The sequence below is a fragment of the Heteronotia binoei genome, chromosome 7, assembly GCF_032191835.1.
Source record: "Heteronotia binoei isolate CCM8104 ecotype False Entrance Well chromosome 7, APGP_CSIRO_Hbin_v1, whole genome shotgun sequence".
In the NCBI taxonomy this organism is placed as follows: Eukaryota; Metazoa; Chordata; class Lepidosauria; order Squamata; family Gekkonidae; genus Heteronotia; species Heteronotia binoei.
In genome coordinates, this window is record NC_083229.1 from 81,265,928 (window position 1) to 81,282,688 (window position 16,761).

At 44.1% G+C, this 16,761-nt stretch overlaps 1 protein-coding gene across 1 annotated transcript in view; it reads right to left on the bottom strand.

The window, feature by feature from the left end:
- Positions 1-16,761, bottom strand: part of GREB1L (GREB1 like retinoic acid receptor coactivator) — a 123,416-nt gene that overhangs the window by 33,351 nt on the left and 73,304 nt on the right. Inside the window, exons 13-18 of the mRNA XM_060243913.1 lie at positions 14,213-14,347; positions 13,049-13,246; positions 12,238-12,418; positions 6,527-6,719; positions 5,815-5,948; positions 951-1,290 (exon numbers count right to left, since the gene is read on the bottom strand). Coding sequence (XP_060099896.1) covers positions 951-1,290; positions 5,815-5,948; positions 6,527-6,719; positions 12,238-12,418; positions 13,049-13,246; positions 14,213-14,347 — 1,181 coding nt within the window. The remainder of the gene's footprint in view (positions 1-950; positions 1,291-5,814; positions 5,949-6,526; positions 6,720-12,237; positions 12,419-13,048; positions 13,247-14,212; positions 14,348-16,761) is intronic.

A 16,761-nucleotide genomic window follows, 5' to 3' on the forward strand; every position in this document is an offset into this window, starting at 1 on the left:
TTCTCTAATCTTGCAGGGCTCATTTGATATGCTATATTGAGGAGGCATTGGACCAGTACAAGCTTGTCTGTCTTACTCCTCATCAGTGTACTGTGATTTATTTGGGCAATGGGCCTTGTTACTTCGTTCTCATGAATTTCTGTTAATACTCGAATATTGTGGTTGTTTCTAAATGACTAGAAAAATGAGGTCTGTAATCATGAATAAGATCTTATTTTATTTATTTATTTTATTATGTTCGATTTATAACCTGGTTTTCCCTCAATGGGTTCAGTGTTGCCTCTCTGCCTTCCTATCCTCACCATAACTTGCTTGTGTATTACTTCTACAAGACTTTCCATACCTTTGCTGAAACAGCTGAACCTGTCTCCAAAACTGTCTTCTTCTGTAGACTTCCAGGTGTTTTGCTACAGTAGTACACCCAAAAACACATTGGGTTGGATCCCATCTAGTTTTTTCCCCACAAATAAAACTGCCCTGCCTCCATATTCTCACTGTATCCTGAAATGCCTCCCTCATGTTGATCCTAGGAGCAGAGGACTCCAGAAGCAGGGGGGGAAGCTGAAGCAAGGAAAATATAATCAGCAAAAACTGCCTCCCCTTTTGCACATGTGGTCTTTTCCACAGAACCAACCCAAAATGCTGCACTCACAAAAGACACTTGCACCTGATTCCTTTTTTTCTTTGTGCTTTGCATAGCACAGTGTAAGATCAAGTTACTGGGTAACAAAAGTTTCTAAAACTTCAAAATTGTCATAATGGAAATACTAATGATTATGATAATTTTTTCATAACTGCTGAACACTTTGAGTAACACTATAAGAAAGTGTGTGGAGTACTTTCTATTGCATTTACTATGCCCCTACACTGGGTGAATTTAGTACACGAGCCTGTGAATGTGCAGCTGCATACTTGCATGAAAACCCACAACAACATTATTTGATGCTCACCTTTAATCGTCTCACAAAGTGCTTGGCAACAGTAAGTTCTGAAGCTGGGTTGCCCAGGATGATCTCAAAGCGATACTGCAGGCCTAGTTTATCTCGCGCTTCTTGCAGCCTCTCTTTGGCCAGCATTGCCAGCTGCACTGAGGGAATCCTGATGACAAGCATATGACCACGACCACTCTTATCCTTGCCTGGTGAAGTGATGATGTCATCCATTATGCTGAGTGTCTCAGGTGTGCTTTGGTCTCTTAGTGAGGCCATGGTAGTGAGAGCCATCAAGGCTTCCAAATACTGCTGAATAAGCAGATAGCAGCGAATCACCATGCTGTGCAGCCTGGGGTACCTTGAAAGGAATACAGCTTTGTTTTAGTCAGTATAAATAGGCCTGAAATGAGGTCTAACACCAGGCTATAAAAAAAGGGAAGAGAACTTATGCACTGCATAATTCATATTCTTGTTTTAAGTTATACAAATCATTATATAAGCATTGTGTTGGTACACATTTAGGTCTCCATGGATAACAGAAACACAGCTGCACCCTAAGAGAATCACTCACCAAGTCTGGCATATATAGCCCCAGTGCAGGCAAACTGTAAGACAGCAAGTTCAGAACACTACTTTGGAGACAGGAAAGATGAATTACTATACTCTTTTCTTCATATGCTGACCGAAACTATAAGGTAAATGTTTGGTGTAGTGGTTAAGAGCTGTGGACTCTGATCCGGGAGAACTGGGTTTGATTCCCCACTCCTCCACATACAACTGCTGGGTGATCTTGGATCAGTCACAGTTCTCTCAGAGCTGTTCTCTCAAGAGCAGTTCTCAGAGCTCTCTCAGTCTCACCTACCTCACAGGGTGTCTGTTGTGGGGAGAGGAAGAGAAGGAGATTGTAAGCCGCTCTGAGACTCCTAGTGAAGAACAGAGTATAAATCCAATCTCTTCTTCTTCTAGATTGTGAAAAATGGTTACTGACAGGTTAGCTGCTACTGAGACACAGCATGAAACACACTATGCCAATAGGGAGCAGAGCTAGCAAGTATGGTAATAACTTCATTGTTGAGAACTGGGTTCCCCGAATTCACCCTGTTGGCACAGTATTCACAGGGTGCAAAGACAACATCTGTAAAGACTTTTACCTATGCTGTCACTGTAAACATTTCAGTTATCATATCAGGGTTGGTAGTGAACTAAGAATCCACTTCATGTTGAATCAGTCAAAGATAGCAAATCTCAGACCTGACTCTCCATTAGAGAGCAGGTTCATATGTTACAAGGCAGTAAAACCAAGATTTGCTGCTGTGTAGGCTAAACAAAGGAATGATAGCCAGTCTCAGATTCCTGTCAGGCAGACATATCATAGCCACATTACATATTTAAGATGTCCCTTAAAATGTCTTTTGTATATGCTAATTTTAAAAAGCAGCCCTCAGGTCTCTTAAATTGAATTCATACATTCAAAAGAAACATACATACATACAAAGCTGTTGCACTATTCCCCTTTACTGTTTCCCCATATTTTACATGTTGGGCTTGATTGGAGGACTTGCTTGTATCCATATTCAATTTAATTGTAAAATACAGTACCAACATGCATACATTTCTTAAGGTGTAATTATGGGGCAGGCGGGACTGTAAGTTACAATCTAATAATTAGCTTGGTCTCCTCCAACAGCACACTTCTGTTCTGAACCAAGCCTGCACACACACAATTAATCTTAACAGTTAAGTGATCATGAGCACTCCCACTTGCCTTGCAAATCTGGGCCACAGGAGGTTTTTTAAAAATAAAAATGAAGCTCATACTTGCTACATCTATCATTGACTTTCAGCAAATTCAATATATAGAGTATATAATTTATTAATATTTTGTTAATGTCAATTCTTTGCATTACCTTTAAAACAATACTTAGTAGCAAAAAAAAAATGCTCTTGCCAATGAAATATGACAAGAATCAATATATGCCTTCCTCCAGCTCCAAAGAACAAAAACTACAAAGCTTTAATTCAAAATACTGGGTACACAAAAGAGAGCATAAAAGCCCTGAGAATCACAAAAACTTGATGGTGAAAAGCTCAATTAGTCTAGAAGTGGTTAAAGATTCATGTACCACTCACAGATTCTTTTGACACTATCAATCTTTATCCGTTTGCTAGACAATCATGTATTCTTTGCTACATTTGCACATCTCAGGCACTTCAGCTCAAGAGATAAATAAATCATGAATATGCTCTAAAACATTATTTCTGGAACAGGACAGAAGAGTAATCTATTCTTTACCGCTTTATTTTTCAGTGCTTTCAAAATCTGCATCAACTAAATTGTTTATTCTGAAGCAGGTTCTAAACAAGCCATACTTCTGTCCCTCTCTGGTTTAGTTCTCAACCTAAGTCTGTACCACTTCAGACTACAGCAGGGTAGGGCACGGTTCCCATGATTAAGAGCTCCTCCAGACAAAAACACCTCCATATAGAAACCTGGGTAATAGAAGAGTTCCAGACTGTTCTTCTCACTCAAATGCCAGTTTTTCTTTCTGTTTTCTTGGGTGGACAGCTTTTCAGCTATGCAAGACCCCATCTGAAGACTGAAAAGGTAATGTCCAGATACAGATTTACCACCTTAATGTGATCCAGATTTCTATTCCAAATCTGGGTTACTTAAGGGCTGCAGGAAGGGGGAGACAAAATTCCAGGGGTGAATGTAATCAGGTTCTCTGAATTCCCAGCTTTCATTTTAAAAAAGACCCTAGCTTTTTTCACGTGGAGATATGCCTTTTTTTCTTATACCTCCACAATGGAAGGGCTAAAAACTTTCTTTTTAAAAAAAGAAAGAAAGCTTGGAAATCAGAGAACCTAGCACACGTATTTGTTATAGCACTGTATGTGCAACTTTAAAGAATTTAAAGGCTCCTTGTATACTAAAGTTAAGAAGGAAGTGGAGAAGAGTAATTTAAATGAAGAAGAACCTATGGAAAGGTTTTACAAATTAATGGGAAAAACAAAAAAAGGATTAGTAAGCATCTTATACAGGAGTATGAATTCAGGCAATGAAGGAGCATTAAGCTACCTTCAACGGACATGGAGTTCAGAAGGCCAAATAACAAAACGAACAGGGAGAAGATAATGGAAGGTTTAAAAAAAGTTAAGATTCATAAGGTCAGAGAAATGGAACTGAAATTTTTCACCAAATGGTATAGAACTCCGGCTACTTTAGCCAATATGTTTCCTGGGTTGAGCCCTAAGTGTTGGCACTGTAAGAAAGAGAAGGGATGGTACACCCACATGTGGTGGGAGTGCCTTGAGGCCAAGAAATTATGGGAAATGGTAGTGGGAAGGATAAAGAAATTCTTTCAGGTAGAGTTGAGAATTAACTTTGAATTAATGCAGATGAGTATATTAGGGAATGAGATAATAGGGAAGAATAATCAAGATTTACTAAAAGCAATGATATCAGTGGGTAAAGCGGTAATAGCGGCAGGATGGAAGGATAAAAGTAAATGGAAGGAAAGAACTTGGCATAACTATCTCTTCAATTTTATCCAGTCAGATATAGCTGCTATAATGTCGCAAGAAGAATCATGGGAGGAAAGAAGATCAAGAATCAAAGAAAAGTGGTGGACCTACCTGAAATGGGCGAAGGAAGAAAGGAGAGTGGACATTCAGTGGAAGCTACAAGTCCTTTGTCCATGGCTGGAAGAAGAAGAGGATGTATAGACTAAGGGGGGTGGGTTGGGGGAAAAATGTAAATGGATACTAGAAAGCATGTAGAGAAATGGATAATAAATAATAATAATAAAAAATATACGTTAAAAATTTTTTAAAGGCTCCTGTGGCAGGGGAAGGATATGGTCACTGCAGCAGGCCTGCAGCTATGGGGGGTGGGTTATCTAGGGGCCCCACCCTTGACTCCTGGCCAATGCCCCCCAACTTTGGGTCCCCAATGCAAAGCAGGGAGGGTGAGAGGTGGCCTGTGCAGAAAACAAACTTTTGAGCTAAGCCTTAGGGAAATATTGGCACAAACTGAGTTAGTAGTTGTAAAGGTTGACAGTAATAGTAGAGGAAGATTCTAGAGGAGGTAGGTCTGTTGGCGCAAAATCAAACAGAAATCTATTACCTATCATAAAAAGGAGCACCATCAACTGAGGACTCAGATAACAGGCCTTTCCATGGATGATACAACCAACTTTACACATCTCCCCAAATGTTCTTCTTCATTAAGCATCTTTACGCTGTAAACTTGCTTTTTAGTTTTCTTTTTGTTGGCTACTTTCAGAGAGAGGCTGATGTCTCACTTCATTCAAGGGGGCTTATTCCCAAGTAATTTGTGTCTGTCTCAACATTTCATTTCTAAGTGCACTTCAGCATTCTGGTTAGATCCCCTGGCTGTGGAGACTTTCTGATACCACTTTTTTTTTTTTTTGCCCCATTTCCTATTGCAATCTGCCACTGCAAATCATATATTAAGTAACATCCATTCTTTAATATGCCTGTCATTTTTCCTTTACTGTTTCTTTCCTACTAAAAAATATTATTCTGTTCACAGTATCAAGTTTTGAATCAGGGTCATCTGCATAACTTGTGGTTCTGTTAATTGTCAAGCTATATTCAAAAATTGTTTGAAATATAACATCAATGAGAATAACAACAATAATAATAACAATAATAAATACAATGTCAGATACAAGAAACTGTTTATTTTTCTTCAAGCATAAGGAGTACATTTTCTGTAACAAAACAAACAGCTGCTACTTTGGGGATTTGGAAACATCCAAAAGACTTTACACAAGATTTCTATACCTATATAATGACAGTAAACATTCAAACACCCACATCCATGATCATGGCTAAACACTATTCCAAAAACATTTACCTCTCTAAGAGTGTATGGACCATTTTTTCAAAGGTTTCATCACATCTCAGAAGAGGGCTTGTGATTCCCCACTGCAAAGATTTGCCATATTCATTCAAGCCAAAATACAGCTTCTCATCTCGGCCTAAGTCCTCCTATTTCAAGTAGAGATTGAAGCAAAATGAAATTTACAAATGTCTACATTTCTTCCTGCATATTAACAAGTTCTTTTCTCCTCCAAAAACACACCCCATTATTTTCGTACATCTTAAAAATTATTTATTTCATCATACACAAGTTTTATTCACAGTAGAGCTTTCAGGACACCTTCCATTTCAATGTATCTGAAGAAGTTTGCATGCACACAAAAGATTATACTTTGAATACAACTTTGTTGGTCTTAAAGGTGCCACTGGACTTGAACTTTGTTCTTACATTTGTATAATGTTCAACATAGTCACACCCTTATTACACTGAAATTTCTATACATGAGATGATTCTATAAATAATGGTTTATAGTGATCTCCCCATATTAGCCTATCTAACCATCCTAGCAAGAGAAGTTCTTCAAAGGCACTAGTGCTAAGCAATTTCTGGAGCTTGATGATGCAGTTGGTGCTGGAGCTTGATGAAGCTGCTTTTTTAGGAAAGCAGTAGTGCCAGAGGTGAAGAGCAAAATATATTCCCGGGAGCAAGCACATCAACATTTATATTATAACATTTAGACCCTTACCATGTTGCTAAACTGTATCCAGTGTACCTCATTGGAAGAGCTGATTTTAGACTGTTGAGTTTGAAGAGCGTATGGAAAAGAACTCACTTGAAGGACAAGGAGGTTGAAGGCTTCAAGGACCTCTCTACAATTAATTACTCTATCAGCAAGTCCATGGCTGGGCTCCCCATGGGATAAAGAGCTTGAGATCGCACTAGTGGAAGAGACCAAAACAAATCAAATGTTTGTTTCAAATTATTTGGATAAAAAACAAAAAGACCAAAACAGAGATTATCCCTCATCCAGGAAATGCTCCTGTGTGGGTCCACAAATAATGGCAAAACAAAAGGAGAGTTCACAAACTCTTTGACATGGGATCCCTGCTTAACAAACAAAGCTTGCCACTTAGTGGCACTAGCTATATGCAGAGCTGCTGAATGGCCTCCATCCACATACTGAATGAGGCAACCGCACCACATCTCTCACTTCCACACATTTCCAAATAGTTGAAGTGGTCTAGTTAAATTAATATGTTTGCTACACAAAGGAGCAATGAACAGGCTAAAAAAGAGCTAAGTATCAGACCAAGTCTAACCACCTTGTCAACTCTCAGTATTTGGCATCCACAGCTAGCATCTTGGAGCTACAAGGTCTATGACTGACAGTGATGATACTGAATCACACAAAGCAAGCAAAGCATATCCATACAGTAGTGAAAGTAAAATGATCAATAGCCAAATGAAAACCAATACAGAGGAGTTCAATATGCCCATGAAGTTGCCTATTTGATAGACAATGTTAGCTACACTATTATACAACAAGCAACCTATATATAACAGCTTCTTACCGTTATGCTACTGATTTTGTAAGCTCATTTATTCTGCAGATATGAGTCTACTGGTAAGAATATGGTAATCATGTAGATGTACGAAGAGGATTCTTGTGCAGGCCCTTGGAAACATTACATTAGTGCAGGGCCTTTTTTGAGCAGGAACGCAGTCCCAGCAGGCTTGGCATCAGAGGGTGTGGTCTAATATGCAAATGAGTTCTTGCTGGGTCCCCCCCTCTACAAAAAGCCCTGTGTGATGGTGATGTCAAGGGATGTGGCCTAATATGCAAATGAGTTCCTGCTGGGCTTTTTCTACAACCCCCCCCCCTGCATTAATGGTACAAAACTGTTCAGTAGACCGGCTTTTAGTCCGCTAACAGCACAATCCTTAGGGAGCAGTGTGATTGCCTCACCAATCCCCTTGCACTTCGGGCTAACGATCCTCCTTTCCAGCACTCAATCACATTCCCTCCCCCCTCCCAGAAATACTTCCGCTCTGGCCTCGCACAACTCAGTTGTTAGGGACAGATTCGCATGGCGGGAAAATCTGCCAGTGAGCTCCCTGCCATACAGACAGAGTGAGGGACAGGCAGGCACGTTGGTGATGGGTTTTGCACTGAGCGATTGCTTTGACGGTATCTTTGACTTGCAAGGGGAAGAGCAAGGTCTCTCCCCTAGGGCTAACTGCTAGTTTCCACGTCTCCACAGGTTCCAGGCTCCTGGAGGCTCTGTATGCGAGGACTGTTGCCCATATATGGGTAAGTTGCACTGTGCCCCCGCACTACCCTCCCCCTTCCCTCGCTCTCGACCACTTGGTGTGCGAGCGTCTCTGGCACTTGAACCAAGCAGTAGGCTTTGGCAGGGGGCATTTGCTGAGCCTGCTCCCCTGTGCTGCTGCCTGCCCCCTTCCCTTGGTCTGCCCTCTGCCACGTTCCCAACCCCTGGCAGGGCACGAGGGGATGTGGCAGTTGCCCCGATGCGGGGAGATGGGTCAGAGACTGTCCCTTTAAGACAGTCCGGCTGAAATGCAGCCTGCTCTTCCAGCTGCCACCCCTGCAGGTACTCTTGATCTCTGTCTGTTTTGCAGGTGGGACTCCAACACAGAGGCTTCCGCGTGTGTCGCTCCACTGCTCCCCCCACTCCTTCAGTTGTTTCTGCCCGCCACTCGGAATGGAGCCTCGCCCAGGGCAAGACTGCCCAGCGCGCACCAGGGAAACTGTTGCACCCTGTTCCGGAAAAATACAGTCTGAGCTGTGCCCTCTGTTTTCTCTCCTGCTTGGCATCTGGTGCATGTTCCATGGGCAACCCCCCCCGTCAGTGACCTCTCCGAGGGAATTCCTGGGAGAGTGGGCAGACTTGGTTCTTGGGGGGGAGTGGGCTATGAGCCGCCAAGCTGCCCCCTGTGTGGCTGGACAGGGGAGGGGGGTGCCGCCCCTCAGCCTGCCCAGGCTGATGGCCCACCCGACCCCACAGGGCTGTTGTGCACAGGGCACTAAGGGGGGGGGCTGCTGAAGTGGATGCATGCACAGCAGCTCGCACTCTGGGTTTTGCGGCCCCCAGGGGAAGTGTTCCTTGCACATAGGGGGCGGCAGCAGGGCAACACCAGGGGGGGCTCTGGGTGGTGTCTTTTGTACTTGGTCTGCCCGCTCCCAGACACACATTCCAGCCGCTGTCTAGGACAGCGAACTCCTGCATTTGGGACTTCCTGCTTGTCTGCGCATGCCTCTGCACGCCTGCCTGCCATTTGCAGAGTCTCTGACAGTGGTAGGGAGTGGGGGGATTGATGGCCTCTCAGGCACAGGCTTTCTGCCCCTTTGCCTGGTCATGTGCAATGGGCTGGCCAATTCCGTGGTCCCGCACGAGCCTGTGCCTCCCCCACACCCACCTCGGCAGCAGGCCAATGGCATGCGCCTGGGTGGAATCTTCATGGCGATGGATTCTCTCACTTGTCAGGCTGCTCTCCCTCTCCAAGCGTAGCGTACTATCTTCCCTTTGGGAGCCGACTGTGGCCGCCGATGCTAGTTCTGCACTCGAGCGCAGCTACACAGCGGTTCTCTGGACTGGGCTGCCCGTCACTGTAGTAAAGACTATGCACCACCATCTGGCCACCAAAATAGTACATTCTGTACATCAGCATGATGCCCAAGACAGGCGGAAATGACACCAACTTAAAGCCAGTCAAAAGGCATTTCAGACAGATTTACCTACTGCTAAACAAAGATGTCCTCTTTTCCCTCAACAACTGTATGACAGGAACAAGTCTGGCAGATATGTGTCATCCTGCCGCAGTGACAGGGAAAGGTACACTTCCTTAACTTTTGGTCACACAACTTATTATGTTGGATATTATAACTCTGCATACAAGAGGATCTGGGAGGGAAAGGATTAAGAGAATTTTCTCACTGGGGTGCACTTGGCAGTTGGACCAACCCTCTCATCAATAGATGTTGAGCCTCTTGGGCCCTTGCTGATCTTCTGTTTTATCTTATATAGGCCCTCGTTCTTACCTGAGATTGAAGCTGTAGCAAGTTAACCTTCTTAGAGTTAATCTGTTCACAATAAGTTAAATGTATCTACATGAATATGTCTTCTATTTTTGTAAGATTTCTTTCTCTTGTTACCATGGGGGTCAGATATCTTTGTAATTTGAATAGCATTTTCCCTTAACTGGGAAACACAGAGAATCAGGGATTCCACATAAAGCTTCTTTGCTTCAAAGGCAAATTATTATTATTATTTTTTTTACATTTAACCCAATATATAAAAGTTAGAGAAATATCATACAGGGTGCAGTCAGTCAGACTTTATTTATTTAGAAAAGGCATATGCTGTCTTGCCAGAAACTGCTTCACTTCGCTTGCTTAAGATTTTAATGAAAACACAGAACATTGTAGCAATGGGAAGTCCAGTGGCATCTTGAAGACTAACAAAATGTATCCTAGTATAGTTTTCCTGGATTTCAGGCTTACTTTATCAGATGCCTTATTTCATACATCTGATGATGTTCTGATTCACAAACGTTTATCTTGGAATTTTTTTGCGTGTGCTACTGGATTCCCATTTTATTTTGCTGCTACAAACTAAAATGACTGTTTGGGGCCCCTCATGCCCCTGGCCCACCACTCGCCCATCCATTGTAACTGCTCCGACCCTTAGAAGACCCCGCTAAACCTCAGTCAGAAGAGGGGAGGAGGCTGCAACACCAGGATCTTCCTCCTCTCTACTGACCATTATTTTTATTTATACATTAAATCACAAGTAGGTTGTTTTCTGCAGAGCATAACACTCTGGGTGACATACCAGAAAAGGTGGTCCTGGAGATATGTGGGTTCCTGACCACTTAGGGCATTAAAGGTTAATACCAAAACTTTGAATCTGACTCAGTGCTCCACTGGCAGCCAGTGTGGCTGGTGCACCACTGGTTGAATATGTGCTGCCCATGATGTTCCAGTCAGGACCTGCACTGCCACATTGCAAATCAGCTGGAGTTTCTGGGTCAGTCTCACGGGTATCCTAGCATAGAGTGAATTACAGTAGTCTAGTCTGGAAGTAGCTGTTGCATGGATTACTGTGGCTTGGTCAGGGCGAGACAGGAAGGGGGATGGAGTTGCCTAACCTGGTGCAGCTGGAAAAATGCCAGCCTGGCAACATTTGTTATCTGGGCCTCCATTGACAGCTGATCTGGGCTTCCAAAGTAACACCCAAATTCCTGACAGTCAGTGCCCATATTAGGGCATACCATCAAGAGAAGGAAGTTGGCACCCCACCACTGAATCCCGCCCCCGGCAAGCCATAGAATCTCTGTCTTTGTAGGATTCAGTTTCAGCTAGCTCTTTTTCAACCATTCCACCACGGCCTCCAACCTCTTAGCCATATTTTTGAGGGCGATGTCCAGGCAGTCGCTGATCAATACATACAGCTGGGTGTCATCAGCATATTGGTGACACCCCAACCTGAAACTCCATACTAGCTGGACGAGGGGGTGCATATAGATGTTAAACAACATTGTAGAGAGGAGGGATCCCTGAGGTACCCCACATACTAAGGGACATCTATTTGATACCCTCTCTCCTAGCGGAAGGATTGGAAGGTTCTGTTGAATCCAAAGACGAATTCTTCAAGAGCCTCTTTTAATCTCTCTAGCTCTACATAGACCCCTAAATCCAAGAACAGATTGATAATGACTACCAGGGTCCCTGTATTGCCTCACCACTGGCTTTCACCAGGTCTAAGAGGTAAGTGGTCAGCCTAACAGCACCCAAGATCCTGGGTGAGCTAGCTGAAGTTATCAAAAACTAAATTAAATGACAGCTGAGGGACCTCAGAGATGGCCAAGGCACTGCTCCCCAGTGATCTGACCAGGATCAGCTATCACAATCCCAGCCTGCTTCTGGACTCTAATAGGGATGCCTTGCCTTCTTGGCCACTTCCATGTCAGCCATGTGATCTGGAAGGCCTGGGGATTAGAGGAAAGCTCTCATTGGCCAGATGCTTTCCCCCAACACCTGCCTGCAGGGCTGCCTCTTACTTCAGAGGTCGCCCCTCCCACTACTTACAGTCTACCTCTATCAGATGTCTGGTAGATTGCTTCTCTCCTCAGGAGCCATCCCTGAAGCCTGATTCCTACCCCATCTCCCACAAGTGTGCCCTAGTTGCACTGTAGCTTTGGTGGGGAATATCAGGCTGGCCTCACTCCTGACTAGGCTGGTGCCATCTCAACAAAGGATGGCCTAGCTAGTGAAAAAAGAGTGTTGATCTGGCTGTCCACTGTGCTTGCAGAGGACACTGGAGGGGGTCGCATTGCTGCAGCTGGTAAGGTCAGGTAGCCTCTTGCCCAAGTCTATAATCTGGAATTGTGTTATATAGTAGCAAATGTTTTATTGCCTTGTTTTGAAGAAATTACCTTGTTAAATCCACGTGAGCATTATCATGAACAAGCACAAAGAGAGTATATGGATTCTGCTTCACTCGCTTCATGAAAACTTCAAACTTGGTTTGAATCTCATTGTCTAGCCGCACCACATATTTTTCAGCTCTTTGGTAAGCTGTTCCATTTTCTTCAAGGCCCAAGTCTACAAGAACACCTGTTGGAAGAAACGGATGGCAAGAAGCTTCTGTTTTTATTTAAAAAATCAAGTTTATTATGCTTATGGCTGTCAAGAAACCATAGAATAGAATCATAGATTTGGAAGGGACCTCCAGGGTCATCTAGTCCAACCCCCTGCACAATGCAGGAAACTCACAAATATCTCCCCCTAAATTCAAAGGATCCTCATTGCTGTCAGGTGCCATCTAGCCTCTGTTTAAAAACCTCCAAGGAAGAAGATCCTTGAGCCCTTGAAAATATATGAGGAAATCTCAAATCCCAAAGAGAGAAACTGTACGGGCTTCAGTGGTAATGAGCCACAATGATACTGTCACAGAAAGCAGTTTTAAATTAATAAATATTTAAAAACAAGCCGGTAACATTCCCTATATAGCCTCTGCCCCTCTCAAGTATAAAACAAATTCTGAAAAAAATAAGTAAATATATACAATTTGCATCATATATACACAAGACAAAAATATTTTCTTGAAAACAAATTAATATTTTTATTGTGCAATATTTTTATTGTGCAGCAGCAATTATGCAACAAAGAATAAACAGAACAGTTGCCATGTTCATTCACATGTGTGCAGATGAAAATCATTACCTATTCTCTTTCCATTTTTACCTGATTGTCGAATCCGTTGAATGGTTTGTTGAACCAGAACCTCTGAACGAGGGACTACAACAATGAAATCCACTTTGCTGAAATGGCCCAGATCCAGGCTTTGGTTGCCACTGTCTGCTATAGCACAGACCTGTGACAAGAGCTTTCTGGCAACTGTGAGCTGAGGTTGGTAAATCTGGAAGGTTTCAGTTTCCAAATCTTAAAGAAAGCAAAGCCATAATTTAGTTTCTAGGGTATAGAAAAAGTCTAAAAGATGCAGGATTAGTAGCTTCCATCTCTGACAATGTAATCCTATGCAGAGTTATTCCTATCTAAATCCATTTCTGTGGCTCCTGTTAGAAACATATTGGTTGGCAGCAGTGCTTGAAGAACGCATTTAAAGAGACCATGGTCTTTTAAATGCCTTCTCCAAGCCACGCCATGGCAGCGGCAGAACTCACAAGTGAACTGAGGCCTTTAAATGCCTTCTGAGTTGACTCACAGAGTGATGCTCCTATGGTGGCATGGCTCAGTGAGCAAACTGGGAAGGCATTTAAACGTTCCCTTTAAGAACATTAAGATCTCTTTCCCCCCCCCCCCCACGCACACACATTCTGCTGGCCTTGGAAAGCAGCTCCAGCAGAAAGGAGGAAAGGAAAATTCACAAACTTGAACTGGTTAAGCGAAGCAGGGAGGTTCTTCATGGTTTGTGGGACCTCACGAACTGGAACGAACTGGTTTACCCAGTTGTGTCCATTCCTCATCTTCTGGGGTAAAAGCCTCTTCAAGAGAAAGAGTTTAGGAGTAGAAACAGAAGCAGGAACTGGGAGTGGCCCAATCCACATAGTTCCTGCATATCCCCCAACCCACACAACTAGTGCAGACAGTTGAGATTTATTTATTTCTCAAATTTGGCAAACCTAAAGTGAGTTCAGAAGCCAAATATCAGAACTGACTTATTTTTCCCTTCCTGGAAGGAACAAAGGACTACTGGCAACAGCTGTGTAGCTATGCAAATTGAATCTCTGGTCTTCTTGAGTTCCACTGGCTGGGCTGGCAGTAGAGGAGAGTGAGGCTCATGTTGCAGGATACTTGTAGGTTAGGTTCTAATACTCTAAGCTTCCTAAACATGTTCAAATCAGGCTTACATCCAATTTCTGTCAATTCTATTAAAGCAAAGTTTACCTAGTTCTTGAGGGAAAACCATGTCTGCTGCTTCTTGAGATGAAATACACTCATTAACGTCTCCATTGAATGGAATTACAACATTATCTCCTCTTCTTTGTTGCATTGTCTCTAGCAACTTGTCCAATTCATCACCTAGTAAATAATTTCCTTTTAAAATAAAAATGTATCTGAAAAAGGTAGACTACATTAACACAAATCTGATAGATAGATAGATAGATAGATAGATAGATAGATAGATAGATAGATAGATAGATAGATAGATAGATAGATAGATAGATAGATAGATAGATAGATAGATAGATAGATAGATAATTTTATTTATATCCCGCCCTCCCCGCCGGAGCAGGCTCAGGGCGGCTAACAACATCATTCAGTTATACAAAAAACAAAGTTACATTTAACATTAAAATTCTGATAAGTTTTAAATTAATTAATTAATTAAGTGATAAAAGTGCTAATGCTATTTGTTCTTTTATGATGGTGGTAATCATTAGCAATTACTTTCTTCGTCAGCGAAAGCCAGTCGGAAGAGGAAGGTCTTGCAGGCCCTGCGGAACTGTTCAAGGTCCCGCAGGGCCCACATTTCCTCTGGAAGTTGGTTCCATAGGTTCGGGGCTACAGAGGAGAAGGCCCGATTGCGGGTGCATTGCAGCTTCACCTCTCTTGGTCCGGGGATGGTCAACAAGTTTTTTCCAGCTGACCTCAGTGCTCTGTGGGGTTCATATGGGGAAAGACGGTCCCTAAGGTAGACAGGTCTTCGACCATATAGGGCTTTAAAGGTAATGACCAGCACTTTGTAACGAACCCGGTATATAACTGGCAGCCAGTGCAGCTCGCGCAGTCTAGGCTGTATGTGCTCCCATTTAGGGAGCCCCAGCAACAGTCTGGCTGCTGCGTTCTGCACCAGCTGCAGCTTCTGGGTTCGGTACAGAGGCAGCCCCATGTAGAGGGCATTACAGTAATCCAGTCTCGAGGTGACCGTTGCGTGAAGTACCGTTGCCAGATCTTGGCGCTCTAGGAAGGGAGCCAGCTGCCTTGCCCACCTCAGGTGGGAAAAGGCTGACTTGGCAGTGGCTGCAATCTGGGCCTCCATTGATAATGAAGGCTCCAGTAGAACTCCCAGACTCCTAACCCGGTGCGCCACTTTCAGTGGCGCCCCGTCGAAGACCGGAAGAGGTATTTCCCCTTCCCGGGCGCCCCGACCCAGGCAAAGGACTTCTGTCTTCGCTGGATTCAGTTTCAGCCCGCTCCCCCTCAACCACGTTGCCATATCCTGCAAGGCCCGGTCTAAATTCTCAGGGACGCAGTCAGGCCGGCCGTCCATCAGCAGATAGAGTTGGGTGTCATCTGCATATTGATGGCACCCAAGTCCATATCTCCTGGCAATCTGGGCAAGAGGGCGCATATAGATATTGAATAACATTGGTGAGAGAACTGCCCCCTGAGGCACTCCACAATCCAGTGTGCGCCTCCGGGATCGCTCGCCACCAATTGCCACCCTTTGTCCCCGATCCTCGAGGAAGGAGGAGAGCCATTGTAAGGCAGACCCCCTCACCCCTATATTGGCGAGGCGGCGGGTCAGTAGCCGATGGTCGACCGTGCCGAACGCGGCCGACAGATCTAACAACATCAGCATCGCCACACCGCCCCGATCCAGGTGCCGTTGGAGATCATCTACCAGGGCGACCAGTACTGTCTCCGTCCCATAACCCGGGCGAAAGCCGGACCGGCAAGGGTCTAGAATGGAAGCGTCATCCAGAAAGCTCTGCAACTGCGACGCCACTGCCCTCTCTATTATTTTACCTAAAAACGGTAAATTAGAGACCGGTTGGTAGTTTGCCAATTCGGCCGGATCTGCTGTACTTTTTTTCAAGAGGGGTCGGACCAAGGCCTCTTTCAGGGGTGATGGAAAGCGCCCCTCCGAGAGGGATCTATTTATAATGTCCCGTAGAGGACATTCAAGCTCCCTCAGGCAGGATTTAATTAGCCAGGAGGGGCATGGGTCCAGGTCGCAAGTTGTAGGGCACGCAGAGGACAGAATTCCGTCAACTTCCTCCAGGCTGAGCAGGTCGAAATGATCCAGCGTTAAATCAGAAGACAGGCATAGGGCCTCGGGCTCATGTACTATATCTAAGGTGATGGGCAGGTCCTGGCGGAGCGACGTGATTTTGTCTGCAAAAAATTTCGCAAAAGCCTCACAGCCTATTTCTAATTCTCTAACGTTTGGTATGCCCGGGGGCAGTGTAGTTAAATGTCCAATTAGTTTAAACAATTGTGCCGGGCGCGAATTTGCAGACGCAATCTTGGCCGCGAAGTACTTCTTCTTTGCGGCCTTGACTGCCATCTCATACGACCTCATAAACGTTCTGTAGGATGTACTCGCCGCTTCGCCACGAGTGCGCCGCCACTGCCTCTCCAGTCGTCGGAGTCCTTGTTTCAACCGGCGTAGCTCCAGGGTATACCAAGGAGCCAGCCTTGAACGAGGGCGCAGAGGACGTCGGGGTCCATTTTAAAAATGGCTTCAAGGATATTATGCCACATTTAAT